Source organism: Sceloporus undulatus, chromosome 2 (assembly GCF_019175285.1).
Source record: "Sceloporus undulatus isolate JIND9_A2432 ecotype Alabama chromosome 2, SceUnd_v1.1, whole genome shotgun sequence".
Classification (NCBI taxonomy): Eukaryota; Metazoa; Chordata; class Lepidosauria; order Squamata; family Phrynosomatidae; genus Sceloporus; species Sceloporus undulatus.
Window position 1 is genome coordinate 240,517,993 of NC_056523.1, and position 16,257 is coordinate 240,534,249.

A 16,257-nucleotide genomic window follows, 5' to 3' on the forward strand; every position below is an offset into this window, starting at 1 on the left:
CCATAACAGATCTCTGGTGCAAGATTAAACCCAGACAGATGGGTTCTCCGGCACAGAAGGTATACTGTCACCACATCCTGACACAGCTTGTTTTTCTGTCAAACAGCTTGAATCATTAGGAGGTTTATTCTAATGTTTACCTAAAATTTCCTTCCCTGAAATTTCTAACCATTGTTTTGTTCTTTGAGCAAAATAGAGACTTTGGCCCTCTTGTCATGGCAGCCTTTCAGATAGTTGCAGTGTTGCATATTTGTATAAAATTGAGGAAAGATTTTGAATATTTATATATATAATTTGCCTTTCAAAGTGAGTGCATTGTTACCATTAAGGTGTGCTGATAGTGGCTACTAGATATTTTATTTAAGTGTTAGCTAAGAGAATAGTACTCCAAAATGACAGTGGAACTTGATTTATCAATTGTTCTAAAGCTGAGATGGGAGGACTGTGGCCCTCCAGACAGGGCTGGCTCTAGGTATTTGGCCCTCCTAGGCAAGAAATATTTTGGCAGTATTGAGCCAGGGCAGTTTAAGGGAGTCTCAAGGTGGATTTATTTCTGCAGTTTGGGAATTGCTCCTGGAGGGAAGGCTGGGATGGAAGAGGAGGAGGCATCCTGGGAAAGGAGGACCCACCTGGCTTGCTAGCAGCCCCAACTGCCTGCCCTTCTTGGCTGGGCTCTTCAGCTGGGCTCCCTTGGCTTCATGGAGGGAGACAGACGCAATTTTGCCTGGGCTCCTCTCCTCCCCAGTGCCTCCCTGCCTTCCATGGCCAAAAGCAGGAGGAAGAGGAGGCTATTTCTCCTTGTTATTTTTGGCTGTCTCCCAGTCCTTTCGCAGCCTCATCTCCTTCACCTCCTCCTCCATCCTGAAAAAAAAAAATCTCGCACTGCCGCGACTTGCGCCTATTGAGGGAAGGGGGTGGGACTTCTGGGACTTATCTCTGACTCTCTCTGGCTTCCTTGCTATGCCACTCCCCCTAAATTTTGGCACCCTAGGCCGCTGTCTACGTCACCTATATGCACGAGCCGGCCCTGCCTCCAGGTGTTTCTAGATTCCAGTTCCCATCATCCCTGACCATTGGCTGTGCTATCTGGGGCTGATTAGAGCTGGAGTTCAACAGTATGGGCACTAAGTTCCTCACTGTTGCTCTTAAACTTTACAAGGATTTTAGTGCTAGGTCCAAAATGAGCATGTGGCATGGTGAAAGGCTGCTGCCACACTGCAGAATTAGTGCAGTTTGACATTGATTTAGTTGCCATGTCTCCATCCTACGGTTTCCTGTGTAATTTGTTGTGGCACCAGATAGAGAAGTCTAAATATCTCACAAACCTACAAATCTCAGGCTTCCATAGCATGGAGACATGGCAGCTAAAGCAGTGTCAGACTGCATTAATTCTACAGTGTAGATACAATCAAAGATAAGAGGAAAGATGTTGCCTAAAACCAAGGTCAATCGATAACATAAAAATTGTGGAAGGAGTTATTGGAGTATAGAGTGATGCTGGCTGGGAACCAGAAAGAAGGTGTGATAAACTGGGCAAGAGAGCCCTCATAGACTGGGTGTGAACTACTGTTATAGTATGTGTAGTGTGCCAGGAAACCATTGTCTCTGTTCAACCCATTGTCATGGACTAGAGGGAGGGCATCTTGTTTAGAAACAAATAGTAAGTAAGAAATTTCTTTTTAATAGTTTCTGCACATACATTTATTTGTATGTACTTGATTAATAAATTAAGCTGCATTTTATTTCAGTGAAAACATACTTAACTGTTTGATAGCTCTAATTATTTTTTAAAATTTACTTTGCTTTTGTTGTAGATATTTGAAAAAGCTACTGACCCTGTTGCAGTAGTAGAACTGCTAGAAAGTAAGTTTCCCAAGAAAATATTTTCATGTTATCTAGCTGAACTAGCCCTGCCTCAGATATAATGGGCTCCAACTTGTCTGCACATACAATGTCTAAGGTCCAAAACACTGCAGAAATAGTCCAGTTTGAGACCTAAGAGGTAAGAAACTGCACCAAAACAGTCCTTAGGACTGGAGCGTGGCTTTGGCATGACTTCTGGCCTCTTAGAATGCATGCATCATTTAAACAGCACACTTCCAAAGTGAACCAAAGCAGCTTTATTTTAGCCTGTCTGTTTGGGCCCTATATGTATCTTATGCCTCTCAGCCAAATGCAGGGTTTCGTTGTTATTATTGATATTGTTGTATTTCATAAGGTCTGGAAAAATGGATATTGAAATTATATTTTGTACTAAAAGTATATTTTAAATGCCACTTAATTATTCACTTGCCACAAACAATATGTTTTCTTTGCTTTCTTTTAGAAAATGTGACAAAGATTCGATTATCTGAGCTGATACCTTCAGGTAAATGGGATGTGGGAGAATATTCATCACAACCTCTTGGATAACATAAGAAGAAAATGACTGTCTTGGTTGATGTTGGGGTTACACATGCTCTAATTCTCTCTGGTATTTCCATATTTGCCATTATTACTAGTTACCAATGAGGAGTTGAATCTGAACAATAATTGTTTATGCTACCCTGTTCTGAACAAAATAGCTTCCCAGACATCCCTCTATAATTTAAATTTTATGGGACCAAAATTTAAATTTGCATGTAACAATATTTTGTAGTGGGTTTCTGAAAAGTAGCCACAGGGTGGCAGAATAAGCCTTCTCAATCTGTTTTGCTCCCAAGTTTAGCTTTGTGCATCATGGAACTGGAAGCGTAGAGAACCATGCATGTGTGTGTGTATTGTGGCTTTAAGTCACCTGTTGATTTATGCAAACCCCATGAATTTCACCAGGTTTTCTTAGATAAATATTTTTATTTTTATTAAGAAAAGAAGTAGCAAAGCTAAACTTGGTAGTTAGGGAAAGAGGAGAGGACATTCTGACAGCTTTTGAAAAAAGAAGAAGAGGAGGAGGAGGAGGAGGAAGAGCAAATGGCTTTCAAAATGTGTTTTGAAAGTGCTGTTTAAGGATAGATGTGGAGTCCTTGGGAGTTTATTAGACATTGATCGATAACAAGGTTGATAACAGGGGACATGTTTCCTAAGAAATCATCTTATCCTGCTTCATGTCCACTTGTTCCTCCAACATCTAGACACAGGAGAGTGCTGAGTGTTTTAGCATCCATTCTCTGCTCAGTCTAGGCAATGATACAATCAGTACTCAGTGTGAACTGATTGTATACAGCAAGAACAGAATCATATACAAGGCGCAAGAATACTGTGTGAATGGGCCAGAACAGATGAGCCTTTAAAGTTGCTGTCTGGGCAGCTTGGGAGTATGGCGTTTGTATGCCACAAGCTCATATACCACCCTGAAGCCGCCTGGAAGTCGGGTGGGCACCCAGATGTGGCCAGGTTCAAGGTGTTCCTGCGGTGTTTACAGTATATGCTGCACACCACTGGAGCAGCTTGAAGCTACCAGGGGTGGGAAAAGCTACCTTTTCCCCAGTGGAAAAAGGAGTGGATCTTTGCCACTCCCTTTTCAGCCAGCTTCAAGATGTGTGTTCGCTGTGGCCCCTATCCAGCTTCAAGCCATCCCTTCTGCCTGTGTGTTTCACCCCAATGGCTCCCTCTTGAAGTGATCAAAAGAGAAAGAGTTTCTTGGTGGTAGACCATGACATAATGGTTTCAGTGTTAGGTTATGACTCTGGAGACCATAGTTCAAATCTCCACTCACCCATGGAAACCCACTGGGTGACCTTGGGCAAGTCACACCCTCTCAGACTCAGGCCCAGGACAGATGGGCCAAAAGTGGCATGCCGCCGCCGATATTAGGGTTCCAGAGTGCGCAGCAACTGCATGCTCCAGAACCGTGGCACATCACGGCAGCAGCCTAATGGCGGCCTCCCATCCATATGGAGGCTTCCATATTGATGTAAGCGATGCGCAGCGTACAGACGTTTCTGTGCGTCGCTTATGTCACCAGTGTGCCAATGGCGCACTCATGATGTGTGCCGGGCGCCACAGAAAGAACCTGGTTTTTCCGGGTTCTTTTTACTTTGGAGGGACGCTGCATGGTTTGGCTTCTGCAGTATCCCTCCAGAAGAAAAAACGGCGCCTCCAGGTTGCCGTTTCAGGGTGGTATGTACTGTGCCCATGACGGAGGCAAAGGCAACCCCATCTGAACAAACTGTGTTAAAAAATCCCTGTGATTAGCTCACCTTAGGGTCACCGTAAGATGGAAATGGCTTGAAAGCATACAACAAATAAATGAAGAGATTATGATAAAGGACCATTTTATGCTTTCCGCTGGGGGTGGGACCCAGGCTGGATTTAGGTGGAGATGAGCCAAGGTAATTGCCTCAGCTGCTGGACTTTGTTGATGCACCTCTTATAAGCTGTTTTCTAAAGAATTAACACCTGGAACAAATAATGCACACAATACATATGACCTGAATAGTTTCAGAATTGCAGATCTTAGCTTGTGTTATTGTCATCTTAAATATAAAGATTAACTGTAGATACAAATTATATAAGTTAACAAAAATTATATGTGAAATCAGATACAAATATCATGAAAAATGTATCCTCACCTGGATATTTCCTTTTAAAATAGGGCTTATTTTCTTTTGAAATTGATTCTGATAATTACTTTGGACAATCTCGCCATCACTCTGTCTGTATTGACTTTTTGATATTCATAGCTTTGGCTGCATATTATATTTGTACAAGCAGTTGCCAAGAAACTGAGAATAAAACACAATGATGATAAATGATTATGGGCTTAATACTGTATTTCAAATTCCCTGATGCCACATTATTTTGGATGTTGCCCACAAATCACCTGCGCGGTTTGGCACTGACGTTTGTGGTCATTCCTAACTCAAAATAGAATGGAGTCCTTGTGACTAGCCAGCCAAGAGCTAAAGATGGCATCTTGTTCTAATTTTATTGTGCTAAGCCAAGCCTTCCATTCCAGAAGAAAGCAGAGATAAAACTCTGTCCTTCATTTCTTCTTTGTTGCTGTACACATCGATAGCCACAGCAGCCAAATCAGTGGAAATAAGCTTAGCGAGTTGCTTGATTTTGGGACTGTTCCTTTGCTTTTTGGACTGGACAGGAATGGCCTTTCTAGTATCTTTCTCATAAACTCTGGTGTGATTGAATTTTATAGATTTCTAATTTTATAGAACCACATGTTTGTATATTCTTACCTTCATTGTAGTGACTGCTAGGTGGTCTGCAGTTGAAGTCTCCTTGTGTTCTCATTAAAGATCACTGAAGCCCAAAACACACTGCAGAAATAATTCAGTTTGAGATCGCTTTAACTGCCCTGGCTGAATGCTAGGGAATTCTGGGAACTGTAGTTTTATGAGACATTTAGCCTGCTCTGTCAGAGAGCTCTGGTACCACAATAAATTACAATTCCCTGGATTTCCTAGCAGCACTAAACCAGAGCGGTTAAAGCGGTCTCAAACTGAATTATTTCCACAGTGTGTTTTGGACCTGAGATACACCAGAATGCAGAAAAGGACCATTTTTATTGTGTCTTATGTTGGATACAAGAGGAAGAGTTACATAAAGGGACATATAAAAGTTTTGCATTTGGGGCTGAGGTATTTCAGTTGAACTAACAAACAGATACCCTATTTAGTCATGGCACAAGGTGCATCATCCCCCTCACCCCGCTTTTAAAGTACACATTACTATTTCTCTATGGAACCTGCATCTTAAATTTGCACATGTGATTGTGGGTTATGGTTTATAATTTGTCTTTGCTTCTGTTTGTTTTGCTTTCATGATATGGCAGGAAATATCTGTAATTTATGATTCTAGATATTTGTAATTTTAGATATACAGTAATTTTGTGATTTTTAGGTTAATGGGTTTAGTCATTTTAGGTACCGTAATTTGTGATGCTGGCTATGCATTTTATATTTAAGATTGTTAGCTGTCTTTAGCTGTTGTGAGAAAGTTCAGAACATCAGTCAATCAATCAAACAAACAAAATTCATGTCCAAACAAATGAAAATTCATGACTCAGAGGCTGCTGCCACACTGCAGAAATAAAGGAGTTGGACGGTTAACTTCCATGGCTATGCTATGGAATCCTGGGGTTTATATTTTGGAGAGGCACCAGAAATCTGACAAAGAAGGTTAAGTATCTCACAAAAGTACAAATCCCAGAATCCCATAGCATTGAGCCATAGAAGTTAAAATGGTGTTAAACAGCTTTATTTCCACAGTGAGGCAGGAGCCTTAGTAACAAACCTTGGATAAATAAACGGATAATTCTGGACTCAGATGGCCAGTTATGCTATGCTTTCTTGATTCCTTGACCCATTTGTGTGAACAAGCTGTGTACAAACAGGCTGTTTAATAAGGCAGGAATTTTGGCTTATTATGTGCACATATAACTTATGCGTTATAGGTATCAAAGAATACTCCTTGGAACAGTCTGTACTTCATAATGCAGTAATTCTGAGGTGGGAAAATCCTTTTGTGTCATAATAGAGACTGTGTTCAAGAGGGAGAGTAGTTGAACTTGTCATAATTGATATGTCTTACCTCACAATTCTTAAATCTTTTATTTATACAGAGAATGAAGAGCTTGCATTTTATAAAGAGAACACTCGAGATTTTCTATTTCCTGAGCCCAAACTGACTCCTCCATATCCAGGAGTGGACAGAGAGTTGCTAATGAACAAACATCCCTGTTTCCCAGTGAGTTATTCTGGAGTGGGATTGGAAATGAATTTACCAAGGATGGAGATATGTTAGTATGCTGATTTAGTGGCCTGATTTTGATATGAATGCTTCAGCTAATATTTTAAATTATTATTACTCAATATTACCTAATATATGTTAGGTAGTACTTTATCTAATGTCTAGCAGTAACTGTTTGTATACTTATTTATCTTCATTTATTCACGCCATCTATATTCTGTTTCCTTGTGAAAATTGCTCAAGGTAACATACAAAAAGAATTAATATTCAGAACCTACTTTTTCTAACAGTCCCTGGAATTTCCCGCCACTTAGCAAATATACAAAAAAGTATGGTGGAAATGCTTCAAAATAAGAAAATTAAAAGACATCCACTGCAACTAAACCAAAGTTACGATGTGCTTTGAGTACATACCACTGGAATAGCTTGGGAAAATGAAGTATTTAAGTATGATAAATAAATACTCACAACATGCTGTGCCACTACTCTCTCATGGCAGTGGTTGCCCCTGCTGTTTTTAACCCTGATATGTTGACGGGTCATTGATATCAACAGTATGATCATTTGTGTCAGCAACTAATTACACATAGTTCTATAACAGTATCTGTACCCCATTACTGAAAGGAATAGGATCTTGCTTATAAATCATGAAAGTGACTCCACAGGATTTTAAATCAGTGTTAAAAGAAATACAGAACAGACTAACTGAACTGCTAGTCAAATATATTGTTTCCTGCAGTAACTTCAGTGATGTGATAGCCTGGCATAATGAATGGGTAGAATCTTCTGATGGTGTCAACAAATAATTTTAGGTTGAAGACAATCTTTCTATGTTTATTTGGAAGTAAGTCAGCTGAGTTCACAGATTTATCCTATATTCATTGCCAAATTAAAATCATATTTAGATTGAGGTCTCTCAGATGATTCTTGTAGTGTTCTTCAAACTAAGATGAGAGTATCATGATGAAAAAAATGCTGTTCTTTAATCTCACTTGCTCCTTTTATATGTAGCTGTTTGGTGCATTTCTTCATACAGATTTCTCCTTTCAATTTTTCTCCTAAGGGCATTGCACCAAAATTAGAGTTTTCCACAAGAACAACAATTACAGAACTTCCACTTCTGCCCAGAAGATGGTATCGTGTAAGTAATTTTAGCTAATTAACACACATATTGAGGTAAATCTGTTTAATCACATCTAATTTCTCTCCGTACTTCATTATAGCAATAGAAATAGCAAGTACATTTCTATACCGCTCATAAGTAAACTAGCACTCCCTAAGCAGTTTACAATGTGTAAGCCAATTGTCCCCAACAAGCTAGATCAGGGGTAGGCAACCTGCGGGCCGGATGCGGCCCGGCGAGGCCTTGGGACTGGCCCCAGCCCGGTCCTGCTGCCGCCTGGGCCTTTGGCCTCTCGCGCGCAGGGGCAAGGGGCAATTTATCTAAGACGCCTCAGAAACATACGTTTATATTAATATATTTTTTAAATCAGCATTTTTTTTGCGTGTCCTCCACTTTTTTAAAAAAATGTCCACCATTTGAAAATGTTGTCCTACATTTGCCCGCGTTTATTTATTTAATTAATTTTTAAAAATTATTTATTATTTATTTTTTGGCTTCAGCCCCCCGTTGTCTGAGGGACAGCAAACCCGGCCCCCACTCGAAAGGTTGCCTACCCCTGAGCTAGATACTCATTTCACTGACCTGTGAAAGGATGGAAGGCTAAATGGACCCTGGAGCCCTGCAGGATCAAACTCACAATCTTATGGCTGTGGGTGACTGCAGCACTGGCATTTAACCATCACACTACCAGGGCTGCTTCAGTTTTTACATCCAGACAGATCTCTTAAACTTTACTCAAATTAATAGCTGTTCCAAATAACTTCACTATTAGAAATCTGTCATAATTTTATCTTTGTGTCCAACATGTTACTATTCTTGGAAGATGAATAGTTGATACATTTTCACACTTTTATTTGGTGTCATTTCTAGTTATCTAGTCATCATCCAAATCCAAGTATGGAGCAAATATTCTTCATACATCTGTGGAGATTTGGTAGTCAAACCGTCCACAAAGCCTGCAGAAGCACAGCAGAAATAATCCAGTTTGACACCACTTTAACTGTCAGAGCTCAAAGTTATGGAATTCTAGGAACTGAAGTTTTGTGAGACATTTAGCCTTCTCTGTTAGAGAGCTCTGGTGCCACAACAAATGACAGTTCCCAGAATTCCATAGCATTGAGCCTTGGCAGTTAAAGTGGTATCAGACAGGATTGTTTCTGCAGTGCTGATGCAGCCACAGCAGTAAATGCAAGCAACTGTTTATACATAACAATTTGTTGCCCTAAATACTTACAGACAGCCAACCATAGATGCCAGTTTTCTTTTCACTGCTTTTGCTTATTAAAATTACTTTACTTTGTTTTCTATTTTATTGTTTTATTATAATACTTTAATATACAAATAAAAGATGCATGTAGCCTATTCAACAAAGCTTGTTAAGTATTACAGTGGAAATGGGAACAGAAAGCTATAAGCACTTATCTCTCCCGATTAAGAGGAAAAAACAGCTGATTATCAACTTTCTCATTGATAGGCAGTTAAATTTGAATGCTTAATTAAAGATAGCTTAAGAGTGAGTAATAGCTTTTATTTATTAAGTTATAATAAATGATTTCAAAGCAGCATCTATACTGCTATAATGCAACTATATTAATATTTTTCTTTTAAAATACTCCTCCCATTTTTTTCTTGGGAAAGGACGTAGCAATGTATGCATAGAGAACCTTATGGTGAGAGTTTTTCACTCTTCATGGCCTGAACAGATTTTCTTGAGGGTTTATTCTCCCTGATTCCTGAAGTTTTCCTGAAAGGCTCCTTACCTGAAAAGTGCAAGTGTATCAGTAGTAGATGAAATCTGCTTTAGATGAGGATGACAATGATGACTCTGAAAGAGAGAATAATGATTTCTATTATTCCCTCATTTTAATCTGATGATTACACAGAAGTAAAAAACATTGGCCTCTAAGTAAACATTTGCTGCAGTTCATAAATAGCTCTAAACACATTTACAAAGTACTGTATTTCATTTGAAGCTATTGAAATAAAATGGATTTTGGGAGCAAAACATCAGAAATAACTATCAATATCTAGCAACATTTGTACACTTCCCAGAAACATCCATCTAGCTGCTGTTAGAAATCAAATTCCACAGTCGATGGTCCAGTAATTTGATCTAACATTGCTGTTCCCATGAGATTTTTAAAAACAATGTAATCATGCCAATTTGGCCCTACAATCCATTTGCTGTGGTGCTTCAAACTGTACTGATTACAAAATAGGTTTAGATAATTAATAGGGAGGATCATATGTAGTCTACATCGCTTTGTATTGCTGACATGGCAGTTGTACTGGAATGAAAGATACGTCCCTTATTCAGGAGTATTTCAGGAGTATTTCTGATCCTTTGTACAATGTAGCCCCTACTGTTTCACCATTTAAACTGCCACATCTGTTGATCTCTGGTGTCCAGGTAGGAAGTGTTGGAATTTAACATATTTTGCAGGACAGTAACAAAACCAGGTTACAAAGGGCTGCCTCAGCATCACCTCGACGGAGGAGTGTCTCACCAGCACGGGGTAGGATGGCCAAGAGTAAGAACTGCAAGAGATTTACAAGAATTTTAAGATCCCGCTCTCCATCTCCAAGCTCAGCAAAACATCTCCATGAGCACCACAGGGAAAGTCAGCAGCAGCAGCAAGAGCAGCAGCAGCAGCAGCAGCCATCTCCTTTGAGCTTGAGGTCCGTTAAATTCAAAGCAGAAGCAGACCACAGGCCACCTTTTGTAGTTAGACATGTAAGTCCTGAGTATGATGCAGTGAAGGTAACTTCTAGGCACTATTTAGTGGAATCAGTAGGATATTTACCACCTTTTTTCCAAGTACAAGAAGAAAGAGCATCTGAGGAAATTAAAAGTCCACAAAGGTAATAGCCTGAAAATTTGTGATTTAGCCCATCCACCAGTGTGGATTCTATGCATAGTTCCTAGGGCCAGTTTGTTTCTTAGGGGCTCGACAGACCGCCCCAAAAGAGCAGGTTGGAGCCGCCTGTTTTTGCTCCAGAGGGACGCCGCAACAGCCAAACTGTGTGGTGTCCCTCTGCACCAAAATGAACCCGGAAAAACAAGTTTTTAGGTGTGCCTGGCCAACGCAACAAGTGCGCCATTGTTGCACTGTTGTGCATCGATGCGAGAGCGGCACCGCTATGAGCAGACGCTGTGCCATGCTTGTGTCATCATGGCAGCCCCTGTGGGCTAGGGTTTAGGAGCGTGCGGTAGCTGCGCACTTCCGAACTCTAGAATCAGTGCCAGGACAGCGCTTCCCACCCATTTGTACTGGGCCTTAGTGACTGCTCTTCTGGTGATGAGCCTCTCTGTACTTAACTTGACCGTTTCTCAAATTACAGACACAAAACCCATCTCTAGAACAGTACGGTGAGCTAGTTATCCATGGATTCAAATGCCTGCAGATCACCATGCCCCATCTTATTCAGTGGCAGCATATGCATACAAGATGCTCTGGCATGGCTGTGTGCACATTGCCACCATTGAATAAAATAGGATGAGATAATCTGGAACCAAACCCCACAGATGGGAAGCAACCTTTACTGAAGTCTTACCACCCTGGTGGAGCCTGCGCACGTAGTACAGAAGAACCAAGAATCACAATGGGACAATGGAATAGGACTTTCCAGAAAGCAAACATAATATACAAAAATACTTTTGTATGTATGTTTGCAGAGCACACGAATGTCCTATTGTAGAAACAAATTCCTTTGAAAAAAATGTTTTCACTTGATTACTGATTCCAGTTTGGAATTAATTTAAGTGCCAATGCAGTGTGCACATTGATTATAAATGGACCTAGTGTACATTGATGCTGTTACTGAGATTTGGCAAGATCTAGAAACCACTGAATAGGCTGTAGCCTGCATGCTAGTGACCAGGCATATTGCTTTGGAACTGATTAAGCTAGCAGGCAGGACCTGGTATCACATTCACACCTTAATTGTTTTGGAGGTTTTGATGTTGTCATGCTTGTCTTTAACTCTGGTGTTTTGAGAAATGTATTATCATGTGCCCAGAAGCATCCTTTCATGGGGAATAGAGATGGCAAACCTTCACTTTCCACACCACAGCCATTTTAGAGGCTTGTAGGCCCTGGTCCTGCCTGTACAAGGCCTCTGCTGGGGAAATGGGTCTTTGTCACCACTGCCATGTCTAGGCATTACATCATACTGGCTATTAACACTGTTAATATAGAAGCCTAATGCTGGGAAGCACAACAATTCTGACCTCCCACAAATGTTCACAGTTCAGATCACTTACTGCAGGAGTAACGAAGATGTATTATACCAAGGTTCAATAGAGCAGACTACTGTATTACATCAGTAGGATTAATTTGGAGACACCATTGGGGGAATGCAGGTGTTAAGTGTTTATTTGTAGGGTAGTAGGCAACAAAGCTACTGGGAGTTGAAAAGAAACTTTTCTCATGAATACACTGCTCTGCATTTTTCTCTTACAGGCTTTTATATGACAGGATGTTTGAGTATCAGAATTGCCTTACTATTTTACTTTTACACATTTTGGTCAGTTTACTTTGTTCCAAGTATGATTCCTATGCAGAGTTGTAGCTGTGGCAGTGGCCATGAAGGAGGGAATGAAGTAATTTCTCTTCCCAACAAGAATTCTGCCCCTTGCAATGACATTTTCCTTCCGTCCCCAAATTTGTAGCATTGCAGAGACATTGAAAATGGAATGTTGTCCTCTCCACAACTACATCCCTGGCAGTATATAGTTGAAATACTGAAAGAAAATTGGACAGAATCTGAACAACCATATTTGTATTGTTTGCAAGTGAAGTATCAAAAGACCATGATACAAAAGAGCATGTCTTGGGATGCCTTTTCAGTGGTTACAAAAAAAAACCAAAAAAACAAAAACAAAAACTTGAGAGTTTAAATACTGTACATGCACCAGACATTCCAGTTGTGACTGGTTCAGATTATAGAGTCAACAGTTACAGTCACGCTATGTTCCTGCAAAATGCTGATGTTTCAATGTACAGTACATGTGTTGATTTCGCTATGTTCCTGCAAAATGCTGATGTTTCAATGTACAGTACATGTGTTGATTTCGTTTGTGTGTAGAAATGCTCCATCCCAGTTCTGCATGCTCTTCCACAGTATACTGCAGATGCAAAACTAGATGTACATGCTTCAGACATTTTGCTTTTCATAGTATGCAGTCATAACAGGTGAAGAGGGTTAAGCTGTATTTTGTTACAGTAACAATAAAATCTGGGAAATATTTACAATTTCCTGTTCACATGAAGGTGGCTATGAACACCTGTCAACACAAACCTGTGAGTATTTATTTCGACGTAAGTATCATTGTTTTCAGCAGGGCTTTTTTCCTATTAATCAGGTTTGTGTATTCTAAAGAAAGTCCCACTGAATTCAGTATGACATACTCTCAGGAAAGCATGTAGGATTGCAGCATAAACCTGAAACTTTCATTCAGAGGGAATGATGACTCATGATAATTTTATGATTTTGTTCACTTCCTCCAGATATTTATTATGTGCCTTCTTTCTTGCTTTCTCAGCCTGTACAACCCAGTAATTTCTATGTAGGGCAGCCTTTTCTTCTCCACAGTTTTTCATAATGCTTGGAGATTGCCTTGATTTGCTTCACTAACTTTGTAGTGATTATCTCCCCCAGAAGCTGTGCAGTCATAATGAACAACTAGAAATATTCTGGGTGATGACCTCAAACACAGTTAGCACATGCATTGCTTCTACTCACAAAACTCCAGGGTACAGTGAACAGCAAGCTGCATAATGTCAATGAGGCACTTTGGCCCATAGGCATATAGTGAAGCACAACAAGATTATATTCCTTCCCTGTGTTTCACAGCAAAGCTTTAAAGGAATTATCTTTCTTTTCTTGTACAGGCTGTACATTCCCTTTGGAGATAGGCTACTCTGGATCAAGGGTGGGCATCTACAGAGAGTCACAGGGTCATTCCTGGGTCCTCCTGACCCTTTGCAGACTATATGCGAAAACCAGAAGTGACACTCCAGTCACTGTGTGTGTGTGTGTGTGTGTGTGTGTGTGTGTGTGTTAGCATTTCCCCCAGGGAAACTCTCTAAGCAGCATGTCCCAGAGGTGTTTGGGGAAAAGGTTTGGTAAAATTGCACTTTTGGTCAATTTGTGGGACACCTGAGGGCCTTTATGGGTCTGGGAGGTCCAAGGGCCACAGAGGAACCCCCTGGGCTGCATGTGTCTCATAAATCACACAGTTCCCCCTCCTTTGCTAGACACAGAAGCTCATCTGTTTCTACTTGAGTCATTGCTCTAGACTTGCTCTGGTGCTTGGAAAGAGGTGAAGGCAGAGTACTGATCCATCCAGAGGCAGAAAAGCAGAACAAACTTTTTTGCTCTTTTAAAAAATCTGTCATAGGCAGTGGGGCAGCAGAAGCAGGCTTAGCTGGGAAAGAGGTAAGCTCAAAACGACAGCCAGCATCACCTGTGGACTGCTCCTTTGGGCTAGGAGTAGACAGATTGCAGTATTTGTGCAAGTTTCATATTGCATTTTAATTTGTAAGTGTGTTATTTCCTGATTCTACATTGATCTGCTGCTTAAAAAAATACTACATGGAAATTTTGTATACATTTTGTATACATTTTGCCCCCAAATATGCATCTTAGGAGTTTATCACAGGGGGGGGGGGGGGTTGAATTGGGACTTTAAATAGTGATTAACCTGAGAAAATTGTGCAATTGACATTAAAACGCGATTAAAATGAGGTTAACTTAAGACCCATTATCCTGTGAATAACCAGGGAATAACCAGGCAATAAACAGTAAAAAGTCATTCATGGGAAAATCCCGTGAATGATTTGTTGCTGTTTCTTGCCTGGTTATTCGCAGGTTAATGGCATTTTAATCATGTTTCAGCTCGATGTCATGTGAAAACCATTAGCATAATTGTACGATAATAACAGGTTATTCACGGGATAATATAACTTTGAACACGATGTTGTGTGAAAACCATTAGTGTAATTGTGCAATAATAATGGGTTAATCACCATTTATACTTCCAATTGTCCCCTGTGTGATAAATTCCTATGATCTGTTTATGGTCAACTCTGAATTTGTCTATGACTTTAGAGCTTTTTGTTGAATTGAAATGATGAACTCACTTGCTTCTGAACTGCACATTTGTGTGTGTGTGAGGGGGTAAAGACCCTGCCTTAGACTTACGCAAATTATTATTACATAGAATCAACATTAGAGAAATACCTTTATTACTAATTACTAATATGGATTTTGGAATTTTCTTTATGGCCCAGACAGCTATCCTTACTCTTTTTCAAGACTCATAAGAAGTTCTTTTGTGGTCCACTTGTTGGGAGAATTACATCTATCATAGCTGTCTCTGAATATTTCAAAGTATTTGTTCAATTAATTAGAAGTTTTTAAAATCAGCTAACTAGTTTTACTTTTAAACAGCAAAGAAGACAAGCAGTGCATAATAAAATAAAGGGAAATGAGGAGAGAATTATTTAGATTTGTATCCAGATCTGCTTTTGGTTGCATTTGGAGTTCCATCTTGGTATTTTTTTTTTTTTTGTACATTTTTTTAGGTAGATACTTCTAAAGCATTTGCTGAACAAACTCCACCTCAGGTACAGTTTCGAAATGTAAGGCAAAGTACAAGTCCAACAAGAAATTCTCACAAATTTCAATTGAAACGAGGTAAATATGTTGCTGTTATATATAACTCTGTATGTGTGTGTGTGTGCGCGCGTGTGTATGAGAGCCAGTGTGATGTAGTGATTTCAGTATTGGTCTATGACTCTGGAGACCAGGGTTCAAATCCCCACTTGACCATGGGAACCCACTTGGGTAACATTAGGCAAGTCTCTGCCTGAGATAATGGCAAGAGCAAACCTCCTCTGAATAAATCTTCAGGTATCTGCCTACAGTCTCAGAAGCACCATGAACTGGGAGCTTGGGAAAGTGCCCAGCCAAATCACACTTGGCTAGTAGTCCTTGTGTGATCCCAAATGAGCCTCCATAGTTGGCTTGATGCTTCCCCGCCACTCAGCACTTTCATTACTTGCAACTGGATGTTAATCCTTACCAGAAGGGAAGGTCTTACTTATGGTACAAAACTCTTCACTTACATGTTTTTTTTCCATATTTCAATAAATCCTACAAGTATCCTATGATCAATTCATGGATATTATAGTAACATAAAATAGAATTATAATTTTTTATCTTCTATAAAATTAATTTGCAAAAGAAAATGAATATTTGTACTTAGCATCATTCAAACTAAAGGTTATTGAATGTGCAAAGGAATCCAATAATTGTGCAGTTATGAGAGAATTTGGCACCAATGAAAAACATACCCTTTATAGCCTTTGTTACATGCCCTTAAGTTTTACCCTTGACTTATCCACGGATCATAGTAACGTCTTTAATTTTGAGCCAAAAACCTG

The 16,257-nt window shown here is 39.9% G+C and overlaps 1 protein-coding gene across 7 annotated transcripts in view; it reads left to right on the top strand.

The window, feature by feature from the left end:
* SPATA6L (spermatogenesis associated 6 like) overlaps window positions 1-16,257 on the top strand; it is a 35,243-nt gene that overhangs the window by 3,091 nt on the left and 15,895 nt on the right. For 6 of the 7 annotated variants that reach the window (XM_042452335.1, XM_042452333.1, XM_042452332.1 and 3 more), the window contains exons 3-8: window positions 1,815-1,863; window positions 2,327-2,368; window positions 6,557-6,681; window positions 7,748-7,825; window positions 10,251-10,541; window positions 15,397-15,508. In XM_042452335.1, the coding sequence (XP_042308269.1) occupies window positions 1,815-1,863; window positions 2,327-2,368; window positions 6,557-6,681; window positions 7,748-7,825; window positions 10,251-10,541; window positions 15,397-15,508 (697 nt within the window). The remainder of the gene's footprint in view (window positions 1-1,814; window positions 1,864-2,326; window positions 2,369-6,556; window positions 6,682-7,747; window positions 7,826-10,250; window positions 10,542-15,396; window positions 15,509-16,257) is intronic. The other variant, XM_042452338.1, reaches the window with a different exon arrangement.